Below are 27,745 nucleotides of genomic sequence, written 5' to 3'. Positions count from 1 at the left end.
TGTCAAGCCAGCAGGTGCGAGATCTGTCTCCTATGGGGCTTAAGACAGCACATCTGCCCAGAAAATCCTGCAGCCCTTTTGTGAAGAGGTGAGGCTGGGGTCACACTTCTGTAGCCTACATCCTTTAGGCTGCACTGTCTTTTCCAGACCTTGGAAGGGCATTAGTGCTCCTCCAAGCTCAAACATTAAAACAGTAACTCTGGGCTTCATCGTTCATCAGTAAATCTGATGGTTCTGGCCTGCTGGGACAAGTGTTGGACTGCAACTGGTGCCATCTTGCTTGTGGCCAAACCCTGTGGGATGAAGTGGAGCAGCAGCAGTGCCCAACCAAGTGTATCTTCCTCTTGGTGGAGTTTTCCAGCCACGCTGTCATGGACACGTGGCACTTGATCGGTTCGGAGCAAGTGCTGGGTCACCTTGTGACTTCCCCATACTCTGTGCCATCAGTTGGTCCAAAAATATCCCTGGGATGGGGATAGGTACATCTCTGTGCATTATTTAGCCAGATCATTGCATGCATGAGTTCGTCCTGTTAGCAGTTCTGAGGCTGGCTGCAGTTCTTTCCAACTCTTTTCGGAGTAGGTGGTTTGGAGATGCCGCCAAAGGAGGAGGGGTATCTGGGGTGAATTGTCTCCATGCTGCCTGCACGGCTTGTGCTGGGGAGAGAGCGCAAACAACTGCTTGGATCTGGGGAGAGAGAAGCTCCTCAGAAGATGCACAATCTCTGAGGGTGCTGCTTTGAGCTCGGCCTCATGCAGAGCTCTGTCCCTGCTGGCTTCTGGCTCGTTCTCTGCCTTGGTGGTCATTGCACAGTGGAGCCCCAGGCAGATGCTCCTGTAAAACCTCCAGGTCTTCATTCTTCTCCAAGGCTGTGTGATGGTGACTTCAACTGTCCCTTGCCGGCAACAGGATGGCACATCTTCCTTACCGAGCAGATGAACGGCTGGGATGCTCAGAGCCCCCTGAGCCTCATCGGGCAGCTCTGGTGAATGCAGGAGATGGCGTTGGTGACCCAGAAGGGCTGTCCCGTGCTGCATCCCACTGGGCTGCCTCCCTCCATCATCCCCCAGGGCACTAACAGCTGCTCTCTCCTTCCTTGCAGCTCGATGCAGCGCTGTCAGGCTTGCCGGGCTACCACCGCTCCACGGTTAAGGTGACCAGGTAAGGTGAAGGCTACCAGGGTGAGAGTGAGGAACTCAAGCATTTGGGTTCTTCAACTTGAGATCCACATTCCTCATTTTGAGTCTGTGCTGGGCATGATGCAATCTGGCCCGGTGGTCGTGCAGGACACAGGAGATGCCTGACCGCCCTGCCCAGCTCACCCCGTACCCTCCTCCTGGCCTGAGCAGCCTTCACGTGGGCTTGTGAGCTGCCATGGAGGGATTCATGGCTGGTTTCAAAGTGACCCACCAGCACCCCTTCCAGCCCCAAATTTACCTCTCTGTCTATAAGTTTGTCCTATTTTTAAGGTCTTTTAGAGTGCATGGCTGTTTCAGTATGTGTGCAATATTGTGTCTGAGTGAAGCATCACTTGTGTTAATAAGAGTCCTATGTATAACATGCTAATGATGATATCAAACTGACCCGTGATACTCAGGGCTGCTTTGTTTTGTTTTCTGTTAGGGAGGCAAATTTTGTGCATGTTTCAGTGCAATCCACGTTCTCTTTAGCATCCAATGTGACTTTCTACGATGTTGTCAGCAGCGTGAAAAGCTACATTCGAGCTTGCAAATCCCCCACCGAAGCCTGCCAGTTCATCTCCAGCCTGAAACCGCTCCACAGAGGTAAATGGCATCTGGGGGGACTGTGATGGGAAGGGAAAAGGATGTTTTATTTGGCTCTTTTTATAACAGGGGGAGAAAGATTTTTGGCATTTAGAAAAACCCCTCTGAATCTTTTTTATCTTATTTAAATGGGAGTCATCTTAAGAGCCCTGCAGTACAAAAGGGATGCAGATATCGAGCCTTATCTTTGCCACATGTGTGAGAAATCTGCCTCTCTGTGAAAACACGGCACGGCACAGGATTAGAGGCATTGTAGGGCAGCCTTTCATCTCTGGGATGTGACACTAGGCCTTGCCCAGATCAAAAAAACGTAAGTATTATTCTGCCTGTGCAGCCGGGAGCCGGGGAAACGGCGTGAAAGCCAAGAGACAAAACCCCCCAGTCAAGTCGATTAGAGCTGCTCTTCTGCCTGCCAGATTTCAGTGCTGCAGGCTGTAAAAATAGTTCACAATTAAGAGCTTTCTATTTCTGTACCGAATCCTCTACCTGCCGAAGGGCAACGTGGGTATGGAGCAGAGAGACCTGGAGAAGCACATCAGTGTTGTGCAGGACCTTCTCCAGGTGGGCCCCATTGGTGCTGGTGGCCCTGTGTCCTCCACCTCCTGGTCCTCACTTTCTGAGGGAGCAATAGTGGAGATTTAGCCATGAGAGGTACCAGTGGGATGCAGGCAGTGAGCATCCTTGGAAGATGGGCCTCTGCAAGGAGCTCTGCGACTTTGGGGTTTGAGGCTTCGGGGTTTGGCTTTGAGGATGAAGCGTGGGAGCGTTTAGCTTGGGTCTAGTGGGAAACCCCTCAGATCGTTTTGGTGAAGTAAACACGAAGATGAGAAATTTAGCATGTGCTTTTATTTTAACGTGCTGTATTTTAAAGCCACACTCCACCACGGATTGACTTAAATTATTTTGGTAGACCCACTCAGATTCTATCTAATTGTTACCTCTGATACAATACTTCTGGTAAAGTCTACTTCTAACTCGAAATAACCAGCATAAGAAACAAATTATTTTCTTGTGTAAGTACTTAAAATAAAAGATGTTGGATTAAAAAAAAAGATTTATCTAAGAGGGAGTGGTTTATAAAAGGTGAGTGCCAAATGAGTGACATGTTTTCAAAAAAATTCTGTTTCTCATGGATATTTTTTCGTTTGTTCATTCCGTTTAGTCTGACCGCCTAGTAAAAAATGTAAATCCGGTGACGCGACTTCCATAATTTACCCACGGTTTTGCTGAGTGCTCATTGTAACAAATCTGACTTTCTAAAGTAAAACACTGCTTCGAGTAATGTAAATGAAAGGACAAATTCTTTGTTTGAAAAATGAAAAAATCCAGTGCTTAATATTAAAATGGAAAAAAATTGTTTTAGGCTGAGCAAAATGTTTTGCTTGATGTGAACTTAAAAATTGATTTGTTGAACTGTCTCAGGGAGTGAATGTCTTTCAGCTTGAGCCAAACCAAATTTTTCTTTTCCATTTCTCCTTCTGCCTCCAAGCTGAAACATTTATTATTCGCCTCCTCTATTTGCCTGTACAAACGATGGTAGATATGCAAGAAATTGTGACACAGTGTAATGCTGACTGGCTCCTAATGGAACAAATATTATTAAAAAAAAAAAAGAGAGAGAGAGAGATTAAAGCAGCACATGAGCTGAATGTGATGCCTGGGGAAAGCAAATGTGGGGAACGGTGGGTTCGGAGAGAACCGCGCTGATGTTGGCCACCTCTTCCCGGCAGTTGGCAGCTTGTGCAGGCAGAAAGACCCTGAATGTGACCAGGAAACATCCGAATGCACCGACTTCGATGGGGTCGCCCTCTGCCAGTGCAAAAGCGGGTACTTCAAATACAACAAGATGGACCACTCCTGCAGAGGTATTGCTCTTTGTGTGGTGTGTGTTTTGCCTGAATTTTGCTTAAATTTTTTTGTTCCAGTGGAAATGAGTACGTCTGTGCATGCAAGAAGCTCAATATTATGAATAAATACTAGCAGCTCAATATTATGAATAAATATTAGCAGCTCAGGTTTCTTTTATTTAGTTAGGGGACTTTTCAGCAGACGCTGGAGATACAGTCTCTCTCTAGGAATAATATTATCTCTTTCTGGAGCACGCTGTGAGTCACAGTGATCGAGGAGAGGGCGAAAGGGGCCCAACTGCTTTGGGCTCCAGTTCAGTGGCACGGAGCAGAGATGACGTGTGGCTTTGCCTGTTTTGATTTTGTCTGAACTCTCAGCGAACTTAGGAGAGGTGCTTTAAGCTCACAGGCTTATATTAATACATCCTTGATATTTTAAAAATAAGTATCTGAAAATGATTATTAGTTGATTTTTCAGCTGGGTTCCTAATAGAAATTTTAAGCTTAAGGCTTAGCTACTCCTTATATCATGAAATCTGGTTTTGCTACATTTTAAACAAGGTCTTTGTCCACGTGCCAGTGGTCAAAATGACTTCTGTAGGATCAGGGTGTCCATTCCCTAGTTCCAGCAGTTGTTGTAGGGTTTCTTGAGAAATGCAGTTTTCTGATGACATATCAATCAGAATTGCAACAGTGGTTATATATTGCTTCTGACCGTGTCTGCTGGTTTGCTGTTGAAGTAGGAGGAGATGCTTTGTTGATTCTGAATCTCATCAGAGAGTGACAAAAATGTGCCTGGAAATAACTCATGTTCTGCAGGCTCTGGGTTGGACATCTCAGAGTTTGGCATCTCTGGGTCTTGTGTCATGGTCCTGCCTCTCCTCTGCTCTGTGGCTCCAGGCTAAACCTTTCTCATTTGTGTTTTCCTTCTCTCCCTTCATCTTATATGTTGGGGGAAGGTTTCTATGAGAAATTTCTACGAGTATCTCCACTGACTCTTGAGAGGCAGAGAAGGGCAGGGAAGACTGTGAGGCACTCGGATGAGATGGTTGCAGAAGGCTAAGAGATCTAATGTCATGTAAATTTGGTTACTCCCTACTTATGGGTCTTGTTTGCTCTGCAAAATATAAGAAACCCTGCCTGCACACAGTGAGGCCTCAATTCCACCTTCAGCTTTCTGCTTGGAGTAGGAAACATCTTATTGACCAGCTTGAGAGTATCCGAGGGATAGATTTGATGTGGGATTTAGGCTGCAGTGCAGTGGCATGAGGATAGCACCAACTGCATGGTGCCACACTTGGGCAAAATACCAGATTTTCAGCATCACTTTGTTCCCATCTGGGTAAGCCAGGTGATTGAGATTTTTAAAGGCTTTTTCAAAAGCCAAGGTATGGCCCTTGTTTGACATCCAGGGCTATTTTCTGATAAATATAGCATACAATATGCCAGCCTCTTAGAAAATCTCTGCCCTCCTAGTGACTAAACAGGAACTGAGGTCTCCTGAGCATCCGACCCTCATTGTGGGTCATGAAAATGTGGCGCGGTAACTCCAATTATAGTATTTGCAAAGAGGGAAACTGCTATTGTGCTGCCCTGTCCGGTCTCCCCCGTGGGAAGGCGGCTGTGGCTGGGAGAGCCAGTGGGACAGGGGGGTTCAGGGGGGATCAGCTGCCTCGAACCCCCAGAATTGTTCTGTCCTGCCTTACAGTGTCTGTCCCTTGGGGCATGCTCAAAAAAGCATCTCCTGGACCAAAGAAGGCTTGGGTCTCTGAGCCACAGGAGCTTTCAACATGTTGCACATCACTCAATGTGCAGTTCGGTCATCTCTGGCTTGTTGCTGGTTTTCAAACTTCCTGGTATGTTCAGGGCTGTTTTAGAAACAGGGTGGTAAACCCAATGTGCCAGCTTTTCTGGGGCATGCTATTTTTAATAGTACAGAGCGTTTCCAGACCTGAGCAAGGAGCAGCAAAGCAGGTTTCCAAAGAGACCCTGACTCACTTTCAGGAAGGCAAAGGCAAAGGAATCCCGAGTAGAAAAGCACAACTCGATAGCTTTGCTTGGCCTCTGACACTTCAGCCTTTCCTCTGTTCCCTGCTCACCTTTGAGAGCTTGCTGAGTGAGTCCAACAGCACAAGCTGTCCTGGGGGCGCCTTCAAAGGAGCAGGAAAGGTGCCGGAGCAGAAAGCAAAGTGGCAGGAAAAGGCAGGGTGAGGAGGGAAAAAGACATAAGCACCGAGCGTTTAAGTGAGGCAGGGAGATGCATGTTTAGGATCTTGTTTTCCCTCTTCCTCACCCCTATAGCCCCCTTGCCTGGGCACTGGGTGCCAGGGGGGGTCCCAGGGCTGCTCCTGCCCAAGGCACGGCCCCAGCTTTGAGACTGCTGAAGGTGTACATGACCTGGAGACATTACTTGGCTGGAGGTGAGGGTACACGGGGCTGCTGTGCTCAAAGGCAACTCCAGCAGACTGTCAGGGTGATGCCTCCCTCCCCTCCACTGCAGATTTCATTGTGGCCTTGCTTTGGTAGAACATTTGCTCCATCATGTTTTCAGTCTCCTTTGTGAGCGAAAGGAGCAAGCCATCCAGTCCCATTTTGTCAGTGGCTCTTTGTTATGAATGAGCCAGGCAAGGATCCTTTGGGATTTACCTCTCTTGCCCTGACTGTTGGTTGACTGAGGCTCTTAACTCTTGTCCGGTTACCTCTGGTCTCTCTCTTGACTTCAAAGAAACCATCTTAGAGAAAGAGAAATAAATGCAGTACAAAAAGCATCATGAAGAGCTGCAACAGGGGACCTATGTAAAGAGCCTCACCCTCACCATCCCCAGCTCTGGGAGAAAAAATGGAGCAAGAGAGGTGGTGGAGGAGTAGTGAGGCTATATAGGGCAGAGAAAGGGGTGCAAGAGCAGCTGCAATGGAAATCAGCTTCCCCATCACCACTGGTGCCAATTGCTATGGCACGTTTGTGCCCAGAGCTGCAATATTCACAATTTGAATGCATCGCCCATCTGCACCCACACACCTCACAGGCAAAATGGCACGTTTAGTGACGAGGGCCTTATTAAACTAGGATATAGGCAAACGGCATTTCAGGATGACCACAAGCAAGACCGGGCATCCAAGAGCAGAGTGCCAAGGACACTGTGGGTCATGTCTCCTGGATCACAGGGGCTTGGGCAGAGCTGTGAAGGGAGCTTGGAAGGTAAAGAAGAGGTCTCCAGCTCTGCCTTGTAATGCTAATATGGTCCCTGGGTGCATTTAGGGGGCATGCGCAGGCAGAAGAGGAAAAGTTCTGTTATCCTTGGGCTTGTGACATCTGTTTCTGAGAATGAGAAGTCAAAAGAGCCAAAGAGAACCTGTGAACATTCAGAGAAAAGCTGCAATAACCAGGGAGACTCAAAGATCTCAGTGCCCTTGGCTATGTTAAAGTCAAAGGAGGATGATGTGATGGTGAGGAGGAGAAATGTGATCATATAACCTTTCCCAGCATAGCAAGAAGACATCCAAAGTCTGGAATTTGACACTGGGTTAATTCAGACCAGAAAGAAGGTGAATGTTTTTAATGGCTGGAGAAATTAAGTTTATGAGCATCTGACCCGGGGTTGTGGTTGATTGTCTGTCACTGAAAATATTAAAATCAATCTTGGCTAGTTCTCTAAAATGTAGCTCCAGTTCAACTATTTGATTTGAAACTGGAATTAAATTTAGAGAAGTTCTGTGACCTGTATTATGAGGGGGAGGTCACAGTCATATTGCTCCCTGCTGGCATCAATACCATTTGTTATTGGTGCTGGAAGAGCCATAAACTTCTGAATCCAGCCAGACTACTAGTGCTCTCTCTTGGTTTACTATGATATTGCCAGCCCATCCTTGCAGACAAAGTTGCATGTATGTCTGTCTTTTCTTCCTCCCTCCCCTCCTGTGCGAAGTGCCTCTGAAAATACAGAGTCATCAGCCATGCCAGAGGGGAAAAGGCATTTGATGTGCTGGGAGCAGCAGAGGAGGAGGAGAGGAGGCACAGGCTTCGCTGTGGCTCATCTGGGACCTCTGCTGGAAGCCCCCTCTGCTCCCCCAAAATTTCCTCATGCTTGCTGGGGCCAGAGAGCACCTGAGCTTTTGGCTGTGGGTTATCTCAACAGTTAGAGAGCAAGGTAGAGGGAAAAGGACTTAAGGGGGAAAAAATCCATAGGCATGTTTTATTTTTCTTAACAATCTAGTTTTATTCTCTGTGGAGTGTGTTGCAGGGATTTCCCAGACCCCTGGGTGATGCCTTGCAGGCTCTTGAGGGTTCCTGCACATGCTGGCCGTGGCTTGTCCCTCTGCCGAAAGTGACTCTGTCCGTGTCACTCCTGCCCAGGTCTCTGAGCTGTCTCAGGTGATCACCCTCGCTGCCTCTGCAAAACACAGGAGGTCTGCAGGAGCTCTGGTGGGAGTATTGCTGGGAAAAGCGGTGATCTTATCAGTAGTTTGAAGCTTATAATTGTATGTTCAATATATCATCACCTTTGCTCTTCGTCACAATTTTCTCAGCTAATTCAGGTCATGAGATTGCTGTCCTTTGAGCACAGCAGTCATTTGGAAGCAATAGCTTCAGGGTTTTACTCACATTTTGTACATAGCAGTTCTTCTGGGTTGTTTAGCCTAGTTAAAAAAAAATATCTTCTATAGTAAAATGTGATATTTTAAAAATTGATTTAGCTCCAAATTTGAAACAAATATTTTAAAAGGTGACATTTTTCATGAGGCAAAACATAACATATCACTTTGGGTTAACCGTGACTGTTTGCATAACATTTTGTTGCAGCACTAACATTTGAAAGCAATGAATAACATGCATCCAATGCTAAAGTAAGCACTGTTCAAATGAACTTTCAAAACAAACACTTGGAGACAACTCGCAGGTGTTTTACACTGCTATTTAGTGGGAAGCAAGACAAGTGGGCAGTGAGTTTCCATTTGGGAAAAAAAATTGTTCTGCTGGGAATCACATTACCAGCTGCTCACCCTCTGCCAGGAAGCCCTGAAATGATCCCATCAAAGCCAGCAGGAGGTGAATTTAAGTGCATGGTGTTTTGCCTAAACCAGAGGAGATATTGCATCACATCAGAGTGCATCGTGTTCCTGCTGCGCCGGCTTGTCGGTCCCCGGGGTGGTTTGTGGTGAGGCTGGGGTGGGAAGCGGCAATGGGAAATGCTGCCCGGCACCACTGCGCGGTGCTCATGGACCTTCTCTCTCCTCTGCTTTTAGCCTGTGAAGATGGATATAAGCTGGAAAACGACACCTGTGTGAGGTATGGTGACCGTTCTGCCTTTCTGCTACCCCACCGTCCTTCTTAATATTGCTGTGATGACCTGTCAGCACAACTGAGCCACTGAAACTCCCTCTTGTTTTCTGTTACCAGCTGCCCCTTTGGTTTAGGTGGATTCAACTGTGGAAACCGTAAGTACTGAGTTTTGTTTCTTTTGATTTCCACAGTGTCAGAAATGGGAAATTTGAAACAAGTAATTGCAAGTGACTGTGTCTAAAATGCGGTAGTTACATGCCACTCTTGTCAGTGGGTTTTTTTGTCTTTGTATTGAAAATTATTTCGTTGACCTCCTTTGACGAAGTTGACTTAACATTATCTCCCAGGGACAGGCAATCTCCTTTCTCTGCACACTCTGTCATGACAGCACAGGTAGAGGGCACTCTTGAAGCGAGATATTTGGAGTTGAATCCATGAAATATTGTTTGAATTATTCTGATCTATCGGTGAAGGGATTCCATCCCCGAGGGAAACGAGAGCTTGTTCTTCCTTTGGCAGATCAAAAACTCCATCCATTTCAAATGAAAATTTAAGGCAGTATTGCTTACAGAGGGAGGGAGGATGGGAAATAAACAGTTAATCCCTTTGCATGAGGACGGTGGATGTGTTTACAGCAGTATTTACAACCGCGTCGCTGTTTCTAAGTGAGTCTCTGTCTTTCTCCTCTGTAGCGTATCAGCTCATCACTGTGGTGATTGCGGCTGCAGGAGGGGGACTTCTGCTTATCATGGGCATAGCGCTGATTGTCACCTGCTGCCGGTAGGTACTGCCACCAGCCCTGGCTTGTGTGGCATCTTTTCACTGGGTTATACCACACTTAGTGCTCCACACGTGAATCCTGAAGGACCAAAACATAGGTGAAAGCGTGGGATAGCTAAACAGGTGGGTTAATCAGAGATTCTAAAGTATTACGTTGTGCTTCCGTTTGGGGCATATAGTTTTTTTTCCAGCAACCAGGCTAAAAAATTGGACTGGGTGTCTCTTAAGGATGCTCCTGGCAATCATGTCTTCTAAGGATGGAGAGACAAAGGAGTCCTTCCCTCTCAGAGCTGTAAGGCAGCCAGAGAGCAGCCTCCAAAACTGCAGGCTAAGTAGAAAGGAGAAGTTTAGGCAACAGGAGGGGTTACTGGCCATTGCTGAAGTGGTGTTTGAGTGTATTTAAGGCTATTTTCGTTTTCCTTTATGGACAAGTCCTGCATGTGCTCTCACTCCATGTGTCTCTCCCTCTCAGATGAACACACACAGTACACATGTGGTTCCCATACCAGCATGTAGCTTCAGACTAGAGGCAAGAAGTGCTGCTGAGAAAGCTCTGCTTTATGATTTATAAATCATGAAAAGGGCTGCCTTGTGGTAACACCCTCTGCCCCGGGTTCCAACCCCAAATCTAGGATTTCAAAGCTCCCTGACTGAAGTCAGAAGCTGGATTTATCAGTAACGTAGATGTGGTTGTGGGTGGGTTGGCACAGCGGTGTGCACTTCTTCCCATGTGTTTTGAACCAGGGGCATGCCAGCAAGCCCCAGACAGGAGATGTGATGGCAAGTACACCTCCAGGCTCCAGAGTGCAGATCTCCGCAGGGATAGACTGACTCCTGGCTTTTGACAGGTTATGTGACATCCTGGAGGGTACTTTGCTTTGAAGTGGAAGTGTTGCCAAAGTCTGCTTGTACGACTCAGTAGTCATGTAGGGGCATTTGGTCTCATTCAGACAGGCAGCTTGCAGGTCTTCCTTCTTAGGAATTAACATAGTGCCCAAAAGTGCTATAATTATGTACTTGGAGACTTGAATAACATGGGGACTCCCATACATTTTTCTTTCTTCCTAGATTTCCATGATTTTTCACTGAGTCATGTGAACACGTGTACCTTTAAGAGACAACGGGTATAAGTTGGAACAGGAGAGGTTCAAAGTGAATGTAGGGAAAAACTCTTACACCAAGAGGACAGTAAGGCAGTGGAACAGGTTGCTCAGGGAGGTTATGCCATCTCCATCCTTGGAGATTTCAAATCCCATCAGATAATGCCCTGAGTGGCATGATCTGACTTTATATCTAATTTTGCCTTGGAGCAGAAGATTGGACTATGGCCCTTTTGAAGTGATTTTGTTCCCAGTCAAGGTTCATAACATGAAGTAAATCTCCTGAGATCAAATCAGAAATGCATACAAGATTGCAGGGTAAGTTGTATGTTTTCACTTTTCTTCATTCTTTTATAAACAGGAAGAATAAAAACGACATAAGTAAACTCATTTTCAAAAGTGGAGATTTCCAGATGTCACCATATGCTGAATATCCGAAGAACCCACGGGCACAGGAATGGGGCAGAGAGACCATCGAGATGCAGGAGAACGGAAGCACCAAGAACCTGTTGCAGATGACAGATGTGTATTATTCGGTATCTATCTATAGCTTAGCTATTAACCTTTTGTGCCTGTTACAGCAAAGACACATTACTGCTTGAAAGGATTGTACAGTCCTGGTCTTAGACATGAAAGTTCCACAACCGAGTGTCCCCAGAAGATTTACTTAAGAAAAGGAAAGAGAAAAGAAGGTCAGATCACTTTGTATTTGACATATAATTCAAGTGGCTGTGTTGGGAGAGTAGGTAACTATGGTTAATGGAGAGAGAAGTGCTCCCAGGTAATACTCAAAGCAGGACACTAACTTTGATTTTCTAAAAGTGTTTTCTTTAAGGATGGCTCTGTGACAACATCATTTTCATGAGAGTTGTTTCGATTCCTGAGCTCATCAGCACAATTCTCTTGGATTAAAAATTAACTGAGCACTTATACTGCACTTGATGGAGTCAGTTAGGTAAACGTCAAGTCTGCTAACTGGCAAGATGTCAAAACCAGATTGCATCAGAATAATCCCTTCAGGCAATGCATAACTCCTTCCGGGTTATGGAGATATCATTAGTGATCGTGTTGTTCCTTCTAGCTACTGAAATAACTGCTGGGAAAGGTGGTAAGGCTGTCCCTGAAGGGGGATTTGTGTTTGAGAATAAGAGCCCTTTTTTTTTTTTTTTTTTTTTTGCTAATACAGCCAACTGGACTGAGAAATCCTGAACTGGAAAGAAATGGACTTTATCCTCCCTACACTGGTTTGCCTGGATCTCGACATTCATGCATCTATCCTGGACAATACAATCCGTCCTTCATTAGTGACGAAACCAGAAGAAGAGACTATTTTTAGCGGGGAGCGGAGAGGGAGCAGAAGATTGACACAATTTTGTGGCACTTGATCCCCAGGTACAATCTGTCTCCTGGGTGGTTCAGCCCACATCAGTCTGACTCTTCCCATTGAACAGGAAGGACTTTGAACTCCACGCCGAGCGTTGCTGTCCCGAGGAACGGTTACACTTGCTGAGCAGCAGGAAGAAGGAGGAGGGAGTGGCTCAAGGTGCACATCACTAAAAAACCCAGATGAAAGTTAACACACGTATTCTGGATTAGTTCTGTGCTGCTTTTTTCACTCTTTACGCTACATGGCAAGCACGGATCAGCACAGATAGATGAACTGTGCCCAGCACTCTGCATTGAATACCACTAGGGAGTGTTTTGTTTACAGATCGTGTTCACTGTTGACTGTGCTTGTCGTCTTAAGCCAGCCTTCATGCAAAGATTCACTGTGCAACCCCTTTGGTAGGGCAAGTTTGTCTACTCCTTATTCCACTGCTGCATTGCTTTCTGTTTCGTACGTGATGGGCAAGCTAGCTGGTCCTCTGGCCCTCACGTTCTTACTGGTAGAAGTTCTCCAGATGTCTGGGTCCTTGCTGAAGCCTGGTGCCCGACAATGTTGGCTGAATTCACGGGCTGATTGTCTCCAAGGAGTACAGGAAAGTTAGTCATACCACTGCAATTCTAACTGAAAAAAGACACAGTCGATCCTATGGGCCACTCTGAAAACTTCCTGTATATAGGGAAGAGTCCAAGTACGTTGGTTTTTTGTCAGCCAGAATTGTTCAGAAGTGATGTCACTACATGTCGTCGTAGTGCTTCCATATAGGATCTTATGGGGCTCTGTTTCCCTGCAGGGTTTTAAATGCCTGTAGAAACAGAAATATCATGTTAAATGGTGGCTCCCAGGAAAGAAAAACATGAGCTAGGAATTCAACGTGCTCTTCACAAAGAATCTGGGAAGGAGCAATAATGCTATAGCCCTGGTTGAGCAGGTGGAACCTGAATTCTGGGCACTGCAGGTGGGACATAGTTTTCAAGCCTGTGGAGGCTTTCAGTATGTTGGAAAATGAGGCTCACTGCAGTCGGTTCCATTTAAGAGAGAGAAAAACATGATGCCTTCAGTTGTAGCACAACAAAGATCGCTTATGTTGAACTGTTTTGCTTTCTTCCATCATAGTTTCGATTCATTCAAACCAGGTAGGTTTCCTCATCTAGGTATGTTATTTTGTATTAATCACCTTGGCAAAAGGTGAAGAATGTAAGATATTACATTTCTCACCAAAGGTTAGATTAAAAGCTCATGGACTGTATCCTGACCTGAACTGGGTGTTGAAAGAGATCTTATTAATGAAGTATATTTACCACTTACGTGGTACACCTACTGCAGTGTTAACCTGAGTCATCCAAACCCTGTCCAGATATGGATCCTTCCCGTGAACGTGACTGTGCTTTTAATTCAAGGTGGCTGCTTGTGTGAGGATAAACAAATAGCACAATTCCTTAGCCATTAACCCACCATCTCTGTAGTACACACCTAAGCTAATTTCACCGAAGGGCACATAGCCTCCGATATTCCCTTCTCCCTTGCAGTGCTCAGAAAGACGCAGTGCCTACAAGCAAGTTCATAAGGTAGGCTGCCGAGGGCAGCGTGCTTTGCACTTACATGATTTTACGGTGGTGGTACATGCAAGTTCATGTCTGTCTGATCCATAATCAGTCTTGCAGGTGGTAGTACACAGCTTATCTTAACTGCAGAGAGGAAATGAATGGATGCTCGTGGGAAGTACAGCTGCCAAAGGAGCTATATTTAAGGAGAACTCTAGTTACAGTATCCAAAATAGTGTAACAGGTAAAGCACAGGGACTAGATGTTCCCTGCCAGGCTGATCAGTGTTTCTAGTCCATGAATGATGTTCTTCTCCCTTTTGTTAGCAGCCAATATCTTAATTACACAGGATCCATTGGATGATGTGAACTAAGGGCTTGACTCTGCTGTGCCATGGGATCCTTCAAAGAGGACATTGGCAGGGTCGCTTCTGTGCGGGTGAGTTGCCTCTGTTTTTGAGAGCGCCTGGGACAGAAGGAACTGCCTTTCCCATGGGACGGAGGAGGGTTTTGTCTGTGTTACAGGAAAAAATAAAGGCGGGGGGGAATCTGGGATTCATGCTAAATTTAAATCCAAAGCATATAGATGAGCACCGGGATATGCCCCTATTTACTAAAGCAGATTAGCAAAAAGGAAGGGTATCCCAGCAATGGTGACAGGATTTAACCACGTGCCAGTGTTTCGTCAGATAGGGAAGAGTTTAGGCACATGTTTATAGGCAAATGCATTTAATTGCTTGGTTAGTTCAAAGACTGGGAAATGTTCCTGTGTGTGCCAAGTACGAAGGACAAAGCAGGAAATATCAACTCACAATTACAGATAAATCCTATACAAAGGGTAACAGGGATTGTATGAACAAATTTCCTGGTCTGTATCTCACAGCAAATTGCAAATTGCAAGGAGTTTGAATGGAAATCAGATAGGACTGTTCCTAATTGAGATTGCATGAAAGTTTGCAAGTAATTAATTTTCATTTCTTAATGATCTTCAAATTCTTCTTAATGATATATCTGGAGTAGAAAGAGTTTCAGTTAACTTGGGAGGATTTTCTTGGCCTTTTCCAAACGAGAAAACTTTATTGCAGTGAAATTTTCTCTCTGCTAGAGCATGTAAACTTTGGGTGATTTCTTATAAGAATGTGTCTTTTGCAGCCTGACCTTCCTGTTAGCTTTGGCAAGAAGGGGGTCGTGGAGCCAATGCACAGTTCTCAGGAGAGCAGAAGGGTCTCTCCTGACCTGCAGCACCTTCTCTGGGTGTCCGAGGAGGCCCCGCTCAGCAGGCAGGAGAGGACTTTGGCTGGTGTCAGCGCCGGGGTGAGCGCAGGTGTTTTCCCGCGGGGCGATGCGGGAAGTCCCTGCGGAGCTGGCAGATACAGCCCGCGGTGCTTCAGACCCCGGGGACTCCACGAGCCCAGCCGCTCCCTGGGCTGCGATGCTTCCGTCTTCACCTGTCTTCACAGCAGAAGGCCTGGCTGCTGCGCGGTGTGTTTTGACACAATTCATGACACTTATTTTATGGCAGTTATTTACAACCGCATCCCAGCAGCGATGGGCTTGGCCGGCCCTGGAAGGGATGTGACCTCTTTCTGTGCAGCTTTTCTCTTAAAGCTTCCACCAAGGTCTGCTGCCGTCTCTGCCATAAACTCAGCGCTCTTTGGGAGCGGAGTGGGGTTTATCGCTCCTGTCAGATGCGAGAGGCATCTTCACATGCCCTCAAGCCCACTTTCAAATGCAGATGCCTCTCTGTTCAGTACCTAACTCCCTATAGCATGTCTAAATAAATACAGCTTATTTCTCAGGCTATTTAGATTACTTCTAGCTCCCCCAAATTGCAAATTTTGAGCATGCTGTGTGTTTTTGTTGAGGGGAATTGCTCTCTGCTGTCCAAGACAATAAGACAGAAGTGGCATGTTTCTTGTAAGGAGGATGCAAGTGGTTCAGCCGGATGTGGGGAAAGGAAGAAAAACTACATCAACACTGCGCTGAAATTTGCTCTTGCTCCTGGCTGCTGTGGAAAGATAGGGCAGCAGTCGGCAAGGGCCCACAGGCAGTTATGTGGGTGTATTTTTTTATCCTTTGGAAAAAAAGTGCTAATTCTGTTGCTTGACAGGAAAAGGTATGGGAGGCACACGTTTGCTGCTATGGTGTTCTGCTGGTTGTGCTGACAAAAGCCCCTCACCCACAGAAATACGCCCGGCAGTCAGCCCAGGAGACGCAGTCCCAGCAAACAGAGCAGCAAAACGCGGATTTGAGGGATCAGTCAAAGGGACATTTGTACGTGCAGATTTCCAGTGCTGCTGCTTGTCCTGGCCAGCTGTGCTGCAAGAATCACGGGGCTTTTGCATACTGTTGAAACCTCACAGCACCGGATTGGGCTCTATGGGGAAAGAGCAAGACGGAGGCATTTGGATGCCCTCAGCCCTCAGCATTTAAAGCATTAGGTGACACAGCAGCAATGAACCTCATTGCTGCTGTAGCATTTCCAGTAAGTGCCACTGTCACGTCATGTATTGAGTCATCCCTTGTGACCAGCCTTCTAGAAGGTGTCTGCCTCTACACTGGGAGCTAGTAAAAGGCTTTTAAGATAGCAATAAACAGGAGTTAGAGAGAGGTGTTTGTCGTTGCGAAATTATTTGCATCGTTACTGGTAAAGGTTGTTTGTCGGGAGTGGAGTGAGCAGCAGGGTGAGTTTGGACATTGCTGCAGACACACCAAGTGCTTCCCCAGGACTTGTCTCTAACGCTGGTCACTGGCCATATCCCTTCTAAATCCAGCTGGACTTCTCGTTCCCTCACAGTGATGTTTAATCTTTAGTTTTCTTCCTTAAATTAACAAGAATGGATGCATTTTACTTAAATGCTCTTTGTGTGCTGACTAGTGTTTTTTCCTCTTTGCACACAAAGGACTTAATCCAGCATCTATTATAGTGACCAGGGTAACTCTTACGTGGACTGTAATGAAGTTTTTTATAGGTCTGAATTATTCCACCACCAGGGTCACCAGTGCGTAGTACATGCTCTGTGTTCTCCCTGTTTCTGTGATACTGTTGCTGCCTTTCCATGTTGCATTTATTTTTTAAAAGTATACGTATTACTGGAGCAGGACCTGTATTATGTGGGATTGAACAAAACAGGTTCAAGAAGAGAATGAATGTGAATTTTGTGGAGTTGTTTTACTAATCAGCCAACCTGTTTGCTATTGTGTAAGATCTTCTAGGGATGTAGAGGTACTTTCTGCAGTCACAGATAAGAACTACTCATCATTCACTCTTACTCGTTCATTCAGAAATGAAGCAAGATCTCCCAGTTTTGAAAGGGGTATGCACTGTGTCCTTGTAAGATTTTGGGAGCTTTGCAATGTGTATTTAATTCTTTGTTCCCTTGAACTGTTGAAATTGAAAAGCAGGACAGAAATCCATGAAAGAGTAAAAATTTAAAAAAAAAAAAAGAATGGAAGATGCTTACTTGTTTCGCAGAAGTAAACATGTAAAGCGATTGTGCCTTCCACACTGTAAGGTTGTATGTGGGATGACACCGTGTCTAGTTTGTGTTGCATGAGCGTGATATCCTTGTTGAGGGAAAAACCTAGAGGGGGTGTCCGATGTTCCTCAATAGTAATATGTAAATGCTAAGTTCCATGGTCTTTATTCTCGTAAAATGCTAGAAGGGATGGGAGTCTTGCTTAGGTTAATGACTGCAGCAGACAGCCTCCAGATCTGCAAAATCCTATATGGAGAAGTCATGTGAAATACAGTAAAACCTGATCACTTCTCTTGAACAATTCCCGTGACATAAAAGGTCTCCAATAAAAACAAACCAACCAACCAAAAAACAAACAAACAAACCAACCAACCAAAAAAAAACCAACAAAAAACCCCCAAACAAACAAAAACCAAACAACATACAAACAAAACAAAAGCAAACCAAAACAACAAAAAACCCCACAAACCAAAACCAAACAAAAAACCAAAATAAATATTAAATAGTTTCCTTTTTAAAAAGGAAATTCTGTTAAACTTGGTCATTTGTTTTAAGCCCTGTTAAATTCTACAGGACTTTCCCCTAACTGAAGGTCAAACTTGGTGTGTAAAATCATAATGGTTTGTTTGAGCAGCTTTCAGAATTGCAGTAGTAAATCTTACCTCTTGTGAGCTCTATTTAAAAGGTAATTTTTCAGCATTTGTTTGTGCTTCTTTTATGAACCTGGATGTAAACCTGCTTTATGTTCTTGACATTGCCCTGTTTCCTTCCCTGTATTGCTCAATGTTTGCTTCCCAGTTGCTGAGGTTCTGAGGACATTTTCCAAACCAGTATTATTTAAAGTTGTATCATATTTTCAGCCTCCACTAATTATACAGTACTGTAGTAGCAAAATATAATTTTTAAGGATTGGATTATTTTTATACCTGCATCCAATATTATTAAATCTGGCGTTCTAGTCAGTATTATAAAAGGATACAATAAACTATGAATGTTACTTTGTCTCAGCTTCTTTATTGTGTTTAGATTTCCCTGTATAGAGATGCATACGCAATTTTAGATTATTTTAATAATAATTAGAAATCTAATCTACAAAATAAGAAACTTTATAGTTCTGGTTGTGCTCAGTGATTGAATAACTAAAATGAAAAGCGAAGAGAAAATGCGTATCTTCTGTTATTTGTGCTAAATGAACTTCTGCTCACATTAAATACAAATTCTGATACTTATTTCAGTAGCATTAAGCAACTCAAAGTTTAAAGTTTTCCTCAATTTAATTTTTCATCCTGCTGGAAACGCAAGAGAGTTGGTGAAGTTATGTGTTTGTGTATGTGGGTGCATGCTGGAGGGGAGGAAGACCTTGGTGCAGCAGGGCTGTTTGCAAGGGCAGGGGACTGGACCTGACCACAGTGAGATCCATCCTACCTCACTACGTGCCACCAGGAACATCCGAGTGTCTCTCAGAGGAAGAAGGAGCATACCTTGGATCCAGATGAACCCAATGTCCAGCCCAGGCGGCTGGGCAGAGGCATGATGTAGAAGAACATCTGGAGGAATGGCAGGTATGTTTATGTGGGACAATCTTTTTCTGTATTGCTCCAGAGGAGCGCGACACTCAACTGCAACAGCAATCGGTGGGGCTAAGGTGAGATTCATCTGCCCTACCAAAAGTTAGGTGGCCAGTTTGAACCCATGGTTTCTCCAGTAGCCATGAAAAGAGACAGAAGGTAGCTCACCCCATGGTAAGATATCCCTCGCCCATGACAGAAGTGTCACAAGACCCCGCACTAGATGGCTGCCTGGATGAAGTGAGTGCCACCTGCAGAGAAATGGTGACTCTAGAACATACTTCTTGCTACATCCTGAAATTTTAGTCTACTTTCTACGATGATATAGCACAGAATTGTGTTATATGCCTGCTCTTGTCTAGTAAGACACTGGTGGGAAAATAAAGGAGAGAGTAACCTGATTAAATCCTGAGGTTGTGTTAATTTGCAAGAGCAGGACTGTTACAGTGCCTCAGTTTTATTACCGATACTATTACAAGTGGTTCTGTTTTCTTTGTGACGTTGTCATCTTTTAAGGAAATAAGCAGTGCAAAAGGACTGGTCACAGGATTGCCATGAGACTAGAAGATCTTTGGAGTTACGGACAAGCACATGATTTAGTAGTCCTGCCCACTTCAGATTTGCATACCAGTGCCTCTGAGACCATGGAGTGCATCCATAGTGTGTGTCCTCAACCATCTTGGGAACCACTTGAAAAGAAGGCAAAGTGCATCTGCTTTCCCTGATTATGGGTGAATCTGTATGTATAGCAATTTGATTTAGACTTTCTGGAGGTTTTTTAAAAACTTTCAGCTGATTACAACATATATTTCTACTTGTGTATGTAATATGCAGTGGATGAACCAAATTTATGGGATAGCAAAATCTATAGGAGTCTAGTAAGGAATAGGATTGAAAAAATACACAGGAAGAAGAATTCAGCTGGTACACATGATGAGCTATAAAAAGATGCTTGCTCCTACTTTAACATATCTTCTGGCAGCAGGTCTGCCCCTTGATTACGTGCAATTTATAGTTAAATGGGCTGTGTAGGGCTATGCACCTTCTAATAGGTAAACAGGGCCTTTTACCTTTGTTACTTCTTTTTCCTGCCATAAAAAACATCAAGAAAAGATAACAACTACTGTGTTTGTTACTAAATATAACACACTTTTTATTCCAGTATAATAATTTGTCGGTGTTCTTGATTGCAGTATCTGAGCTTTGACGCACAACAGCCACAGCTTCTGGAAAGTTATTTAGTTATTTCTGCAAAGGACTTCTCTGTAATACTTTAAATGACATCACAACTACTGTGGTTGTGCAAGTCTATCTGGACTAACAGTCAACTATCTGGTGTCTAACTATGTGCTTAATAATGTCATTAATAATTACATTAGAGTTCCTGATGTTTCACTGACATCAGTTCTCCTCTTTTTGTAATTCTCTGTGTCTATTCTAAACCATCAAATCTCTATTACTAATTCTCCAACAAATTGACAAACTATGGGGCACAATACAGCCTGTCACCCCTCTTCTCTCCAGGGAAGACCACTGGTGTGTCACAAAATGGACAGGGAAGAATAAGCAGAGATTAAAATATCTGGTATGTGAAGGTATATTTCTGTTCAGCACATTATTTCCTGGAGGAACTGGTGCCTTTTGCATTGCAAATGATTTGCACTTCTCAAAGCTGTGAGGGTGATAAACAGGAACAATCAGGTAAGAATGGAAGTGAACTCTAAAATTACGGCTAATACCCTTGCTGCTGATGTGCATTCACTATAAAGAACAGTTTTAATGTACAGGACTACACCCTCAACCAGTGTAGCCAGCAAAGCTGCACCATTTACACCTGATGAAGACCTGACCCTTGTTTTCCATAGTGCTCTGGGAAGTTCTTTTGGTCCTACACGCTCACTTCAAAGTCAACAGGGAGGTTTTAAGACCTAGATTAGTCTAGTTGCACCTTGAGGCAGCATTGGAAAATTGGGGTGTATCACGATGACTGAAGAGTCTAGATGTGGGAGATGGACATCACCAGAGGACCAGTGGCACAGAGCTCTGCCAAACACCTTCCACAGACAGGTTTGTTCTCCTCTAGATACCAATTCCAGCTGAAGCTCGTGCCGTGGCTCCCCACGTGGCTGGTGTCTGGGGGTGCTGGATGTCCCTGGAGGCTTACAGCACAGTCTGCTCAGGAGTAAAATTCTTTATTCAAGCAAGACCTCAGGTTTAGTTTTTGGGTGCATTGCGTGAGGCAAAGCTGGGAGGGTGGTGGTGACCTGGGGCAGAGGGTGGATGCTGCCCAAGCAGAGACAGACAGGGCTTTGGTGACAAACACCTCCCAGGCATTTCCTTCCCCATTTCTGTCAGCTCCCTGGCAAAGAGGAATTTTAAGGAGGGGCTTGGAGGAACTGAATGGGCTGGCATGGGTGACTGGCATGGGAGCGAGCAGCAGCAGGAGCAGGAGCTGGATCCAGCATGGGCTGGAGGGGTGGCTGGAGGTTGAGAGGGGGCTGTGAGGGGCCCCAGCACATCCCAGGCCACCCCAGGGCTGGCTCTGGCCCTGGCCACCCTCTCAGGCTAGCTCTCTGGATGGAGGCGGTGGGACAGGACTTGGGGGGCATATTGAGATGCCAACGCCAGCCTTCCACCCCACATAACCACCCTGGTGACCATGCAGGGTGTCCACCACGGGGCTCCCTCAGGAACCAGGACCAGGCTGCCATGGGGCAGGGCAGGTGATGCTGGGGGGGGTCACTGTGGGGACTGGGGATAGGTGTGGGGAACAGGCTGCACTGGAGGGGCTTTAAAGCCTGAGGGACAAAGGAAGATGCAGCCAAAACACCCCATGGTTCAGCTCGGCACACTGGCAGGGTGCAGAGGGACGAGGCTGGCAGAGGCATCAAACCATTTTTGCTGCCCATAAATCCACCAATGTTTCCTGGTTTGGTGCAAGGTAACAGTTTGTGACAACCCTAAGCCCAAGAATGACTTGAATAATACTTCTGGTCTCTTCCACCTTCCTACATAAAAGAAGAGCCATCCTCTGAATATATGAGATTAGTACACAAGACTGCATGTCTTGTTTTTGAAACAGCAGATCGAACAAAGGCAGGTGAAGGAAGGGGAGAGGTGTTTAGCACACAGAGCTGTTACTTCACATTCAGAAATGTGTTCATAACCTGCCAGTGTTGCTGGCAGCAGAGTTTGCCAGAGGAGACCAGTTCCACAGCCATTAGAGGTGGCTTTGCAGGAGATACACTGATGGGTTGCTCATCCTTCTTGTCTGTATCTCATAATGACAGGGTAACCTGTGTTTATTTCACAGAAAGGCTTTACTGGCAGTTGTGGCAGGATCCAGGGTCACCCAGACCTTCAAAATGAGAGAAACGACACCTTTGCCTGAAAAAGAGAAACGCGAAACCACCGTGGGGCCTTCCTATTTCTAATGGTCTCCGGCCGTGCATTTTATTGGAGCACAAAGCAGAACAAACACAGTGATCAGCTAGAGAACTCGGGCAGGTGAGGCAGCTAAAAATAAAAGCATTTGGGAAAACCAGATCCTACCCACAGAGACTTTTTTTCCCCATCGTGGTCTCTATCTAGCAATTTTCAGAGGCTTCCTGGGATGCAATGTCAGAAAGTCTCTGTCTCCCACCTATTTTCCCTGTGTCACAGGTGTGTTACCTGCTCCATGGTCTTCTGGGCTATTTCCCATTTCTAGATCTGCTGCAGGCTCCCTGCCTCAGCCTGACCATCCCTGCTTCCAAACGTCTCCTCGGCATAAATACGCTCCCTCTCAAGGAAAGAGCGCTGCCACCCAGACAAAGTCAAACACCTGCCAGCAGTCCTGCCTGCTCCTGCTTCTCTTGCCACGCGGCTTTAGTGAGCCCTTAACACGCATAAGATAACTGCAAACAAACCAGCCATAATCGGTGCCAGAAGGGCCAAGGTCAGTCCTGTTTCTTTGATGTCAAAGATGAAGGTGTTGTCTGTCGCTTTTTACCCTGTTGATCAATAAGTGCTTGGGCATAAAATTTTGCTTGTAAGGAAAGAATAATTGAGGTCCGTACTGCTAATTTATTGCGAAGGAAGTGAGCATGTGGATCCCAGGTACTCTGCTCCAAGTGCATAATGAGCATACCTTGGGATAAGATAGCTTCTTCCACTTTAAGAACAGATTACACAGCACCCTCCATTTAATTTGCACTGAAGGTGTCTGTCTGGAGAGCTGGCGTGCTGTCAGTTCCCACATCAACTTATTTAGCAGTAACTTCCTCGTGTCAACAGGTCTCAAGCATTTATGACTTAAAGGAAGAACACTGCAGGTCCAGAAATCTCCTCCCAGCCTGAGGAGGAAGAAAAACACAGCTTGGATCTACCATTTGCCACCTGCCACCATGACGTCATCTCGGGGCTGAACTCTCCACCTGTAGCTGGGACCTTAAATGAGCTGACGACAGAAGAGAAAAGCAGTTTCTCTTACGTTTAGCAGCAAGTGGCAGCAGCAAAAGAAGTGGCAATGAGACGCTGTGTATTCCTTGCTGTGTTGCTCATCCTGGTGTTGAGCCTTTCGAAAGGTAAGAAACACTATCTTCTGTTCTGGGATTTATCAGGGCAGCTATTCTGTGGCAGTGAAAGGATTGCTTAGTGCTTTCAGCAGCTGCTGAAAGGCTGGAGGTCAGTGGCGATATACAATTGAGCACGTCTAGATTTTGATTAATCAATGATGAAAAATGTCACTGCAAGACAACAGTTTTCCTTGTTCACAGAACAATGCAAAAGCACTGGTGCTTGTGATTAACCTAAGGTAGCGTATTCCAAGAGCAGTTTTCAGGACCTGCACGCTGAACCCAGGTAATTCAAGCTCTATTACAGTCGTCACAAAAGGTGCGACTGTTCCACCCCAGTACCCAGGGAAAGGAGCGCGGCCACTGGCCTTCCGGCCAGAGGCTCCTTAAATAACCAGTCTGGAAAGCAGTGCCGCCCAAACTGGCTCACAGAGGATTTGTTCCCTCCTGTTGAAATTAATTAATGGGAACTTCACCACCAGCCTGGGTGGCAGAGGGTTGCACTGTGGTCTATTCAAAACAGAAGGGCAGGTGTCATTCCTTAAGCCGCTTACTATTTTTTCTGGCATTGTGACAAACTGGGTAGTTGTGGGCCAGAACCTCAGCCAAAACTTGCCTGTCCCTGATATTCAGTGACAGATACAAGGGAGTGAAAGCATTAGCAGAAGTAGAGTTAAGGCAAGTATAGGAAGAGTTTTATGGTGACTTGAAGCAGTGAGAGGACATGATCTCTCAGCTAGTATGGATATAAATTTACAGAGATACGAGACAAATTCTGGTCGACGGCAAGTTGAACATGAGCCAACAGTGTCCCTACAGCCAAGAGGGACCCGTGTCCTGGTGCATCCAGCACAGCACGGACAGCCGGGCAGGGAGGGGATTGTCCCGCTCTGCTCTGCACCGGCGCGGCCTCACCTGGAGCCCTGCGTGCAGTTCTGGGTGACACAGGATAAAAAAGCTTATAAAGCTACTGAGGGCCACGAAGTTGGTGAAGGGTTTGGAGGGGAAGCCGTATGAGGAGCGGCCAAAGTCACTTGTTTTGTTCAGCCTGGAGGAGACTGAGGGGAGAGCTCATTGTGGTGACAGCTTCCTCACAAGGGGAGGAGGAGGGGCAGGCGCCGAACTCTTCTCTTTAGTGACCAGTGACAGAACCCGAGGGAATAGCAGGAAGATGTGCCAGGGGAGGTTTAGGTTGGACATTAGGAAGAGGTTCTTCACCCAGAGGGTGCTGGACACTGGAACAGGCTCCCCAGGGAGGTGTCACAGCCCCAAGCCTGACAGTGTTCAAGAAGAGACTGGACAACACCCTCAGACACATGGTGTGAACTGTGGGGTTGTCACATGCAGGGACAGGAGCTGGACTTGATGATCCTTGGGGGTCCCTTCTAACACAGGACATTCTATGATTAAGAACTTCACTGATGCTGTTAAGCTTGCAGCTGGTTGTGGGTCTCTGTTGAGTGCTGCAAGTGAACATATGCATTTCTGGCAACAAATACAGCATGCCACAGACCAATTTTTAGCTATAAATTATAAGCATAGGACTCTTCAAGATTGTCAGTTAGTTGGCTTTCTGTTTGGAGTCTTGTGGGTAACAAGAAGATGTGAAAAAAAGTTGACCCAAGAGCTACTGAAAGCAATGTGAGTCTTTCACCAACTTGGAGCAGACTTACATCAGGATGGTCCTCCCCAGAAACCTTTGTCATTCTAAGCAAACATTGTAAAAGCTTTGCAGGATGAGTCCATTTGATTAGTACTGGCACAGGCCCTGCCCTGCTCAGCAGCCAGATGTCTCTGTTATTCCTTAACTTTGGTCATAATGTCCATTTCTCTATCTTCATAGTAAACGCCTAAGTCTATTAACGCATCCTGTTTCCTTACACAGAAGGTTGGGTCTAGGCAGACTGAGCCGTGAAATGGCCACCTTGGCTCAGGTTACCTCTCATGAGCCTATCAGCAAGGTTCAATCACAGCTCGTGTGCTCTATTGTCACCACAGACGCGATTCTTCCTGGGTCCAAAGGGTACTCCTGGACAATGCAAGCCAGAGCCTCTGCAAGGCTAACAGATGTTGTAGGCTAAGGACTAGCTCTGTAAGAGGGTACTGCCCCAACATCCTTTTTGACAAGGCAGCCTAAACCTCTATCGGAACTAGTGTGGCCAGCAGGACCAGGGCAGTGATCGTGCCCCTGTACTCAGCACCGGTGAGGCCGCACCTCAAATCCTGTGTTCAGTTTTGGGCCCCTCACTACAGGAAAGACATTGAGGTGCTGGGGAGAGTGCAGAGAAGGGAATGGAGCTGGTGAGGGGCCTGGAGCACAAGTCTGATGAGGAGCGGTTGAGGGAACTGGGGCTGTTCAGCCTTGAGAACAGGAGGCTGAGGGGAGACCTTATCACTGTCTGCAACTGCCTGAAAGGAGGTTGGAGCATGGAGGGTGTTGGTCTCTTCTCCCAAGTACCAAGTGATGGGATGAGAGGAAATGGCCTCAAGTTGTGCCAGGGGAGGTTTAGGTTGGATATTAGGAAAAACACCAAAAGTATTGTCAATCATTGGACCAGGCTGCACAGGGAAGTGGTTGAGCTGCCATCCCTGGGGGTATTTAAAATACGTAAATGTGGCACTTAGTGACATGGTTTAGTGGTAGACTTGGCAGTGTTAGGTTTACAGTTGGACAAAATTATCTTAAAGGTCTTTTTCAACCTAAATGGTTCTATGATGCTAATACGCCAAAACCATGGCCTCTGGCCAACATAGATTCACATTATCACGGTTACACGAAAAAAGCACATTTCTTCACATTGATGGGAAGAAATAATTCTGCCTATAGGACTTGATGACCAGTGGAGGCAGAAACCTTGGCAGAGAACTGGCACAATTGCTCATATTTCCCCTTCACCTAGAGGAGACTAATGTATTACTTCAGGAGTTATCTTTTTTATATGCCTTTTCTACATCTGCTTTATTGATCAGAAGAACAAAGTTGATAACATTTGCCTCACTTTGGATTTTCAAAGCTTTAAAAAGTGGGTGTATTTTTCAAATGTTTGTTGAGATCTGCAAGATTTTTTTTGATATACCAGCTATAAGAGTGTGTTCATGCCAAGGATTTTAGCCACAAATATATTACCCTTCCAGCTGCATGCTGTTAATGATTTAAATTACATTATGATTTCGCTGGCATGAACTATAAGTAAATATGTTTATTCCTAACTCATATATTAACTAATGCAGGTTGAAGTTAGATCATATGATCCAAACTGGCCATTTGTCAGTATCACATGTTTATCAGCAAGGCTGGTTTATTATTTGATCTCCTTACTTGTAAATAAAAAGAAACCACAAACCTTCCATATGTCAAGAGTTAAGAAAGACACAGTTTCAATATTAAATAAACATCTTAAAAATAAATAGATAAAATACTTCAAAAGACTAAAGAAAGCAACAGGTAATGCTGAAACCAAAATAAGGGGAAAATTTTCTTCAACTATTGCCTGGTATCAGCCAGGTTTATCTTTATCCAGAAAAAAAAATATAACAAGGAAGAAAAAAATAACCAAAAAAAGGTATATTGTCATAACCAGATAGAGGTGGAGTCTTGGCAAAAAGAGTTTTGATACCACTGATAATTTAGCAGAATATGCATTCTTTGAATAAAATAATCTGCTTCTAGTGTTCACCTGAATTTATTACAGCACAGTTGAAGGTGTTAGCAAAGGCAGCCATTCTTCCACTGCTGCTCTGAAAGAGTTCATATAGAGATTTTAATGATGCCTCTCCTGAGGGCACCTTCCAGAGTCGAAAAGTATCTATATATGTATATCTTGCAGCAATTGAATTTTTGTAGATTTAACTGATGTATAGAGCAGGATATGAAGGGTCACTGTGAACATGTTAACTGTGGAGTGCAATGTTAATGTAAATGTATTTAAAATAAGTGCAACAAATGAAGATGGATGGTGATAAAAACACTGTTTGTTTAAAGGGCTGAAAAAAGCAAATTGACATGACAAGGGAAGTGGGCAACACTGGCACTAGGTCAGGCTAGAGCTCTGCTGGCTCTCAAGCTGGAGCATGAGCTCTAGAGATGAGATATTCCTGACTCTGGGATTGGGGTCACGCATCCTGGGAGATCTACAGTCCCCACAGGCAGCAGGGATGCACTCTCATGCCCAGGTAACCCTGAGTTCATGTTCCAGGCAGAAAATGGTGCCCAGATCAAGGCTGTGAATCCTCTCCACTCTTCGCTCTTTCCCTGCTGGCCTTTTCTGCCAGGGGAAAGGGCTGCGGAGGAACTTCCCTGCAGGGACACACACGTGTGCCCATGGCTGAGCCGGCCGTGGCCAGGGAGTGCAGCTGAGCTGGGGCAATACGCTGCCCGTGTGGGGCACGTGCTCAGGGCGTGGGATGTGGGGCAGAAGGGGCC

General features: G+C 45.5%; 1 protein-coding gene across 3 annotated transcripts in view; it reads left to right on the top strand.

The window, feature by feature from the left end:
* HEG1 (heart development protein with EGF like domains 1) overlaps nucleotides 1–17,606 on the top strand; it is a 54,554-nt gene extending 36,948 nt beyond the window's left edge. For all 3 annotated transcript variants that reach the window (XM_065637411.1, XM_065637410.1, XM_065637409.1), the window contains exons 16-23: nucleotides 1,103–1,161; nucleotides 1,624–1,784; nucleotides 3,515–3,649; nucleotides 8,876–8,918; nucleotides 9,030–9,067; nucleotides 9,605–9,692; nucleotides 11,154–11,328; nucleotides 11,979–17,606. In XM_065637411.1, the coding sequence (XP_065493483.1) occupies nucleotides 1,103–1,161; nucleotides 1,624–1,784; nucleotides 3,515–3,649; nucleotides 8,876–8,918; nucleotides 9,030–9,067; nucleotides 9,605–9,692; nucleotides 11,154–11,328; nucleotides 11,979–12,128 (849 nt within the window). In that variant the 3' untranslated portion in view covers nucleotides 12,129–17,606. The remainder of the gene's footprint in view (nucleotides 1–1,102; nucleotides 1,162–1,623; nucleotides 1,785–3,514; nucleotides 3,650–8,875; nucleotides 8,919–9,029; nucleotides 9,068–9,604; nucleotides 9,693–11,153; nucleotides 11,329–11,978) is intronic.
* The last annotated feature ends 10,139 nt before the right edge of the window (nucleotides 17,607–27,745 follow it).

This window comes from Caloenas nicobarica, chromosome 6 (assembly GCF_036013445.1).
Source record: "Caloenas nicobarica isolate bCalNic1 chromosome 6, bCalNic1.hap1, whole genome shotgun sequence".
Lineage (NCBI taxonomy): Eukaryota > Metazoa > Chordata > Aves > Columbiformes > Columbidae > Caloenas > Caloenas nicobarica.
Note: the sequence above shows the minus strand (reverse complement) of the source record. Positions and strands in the feature narration are given on the sequence as shown.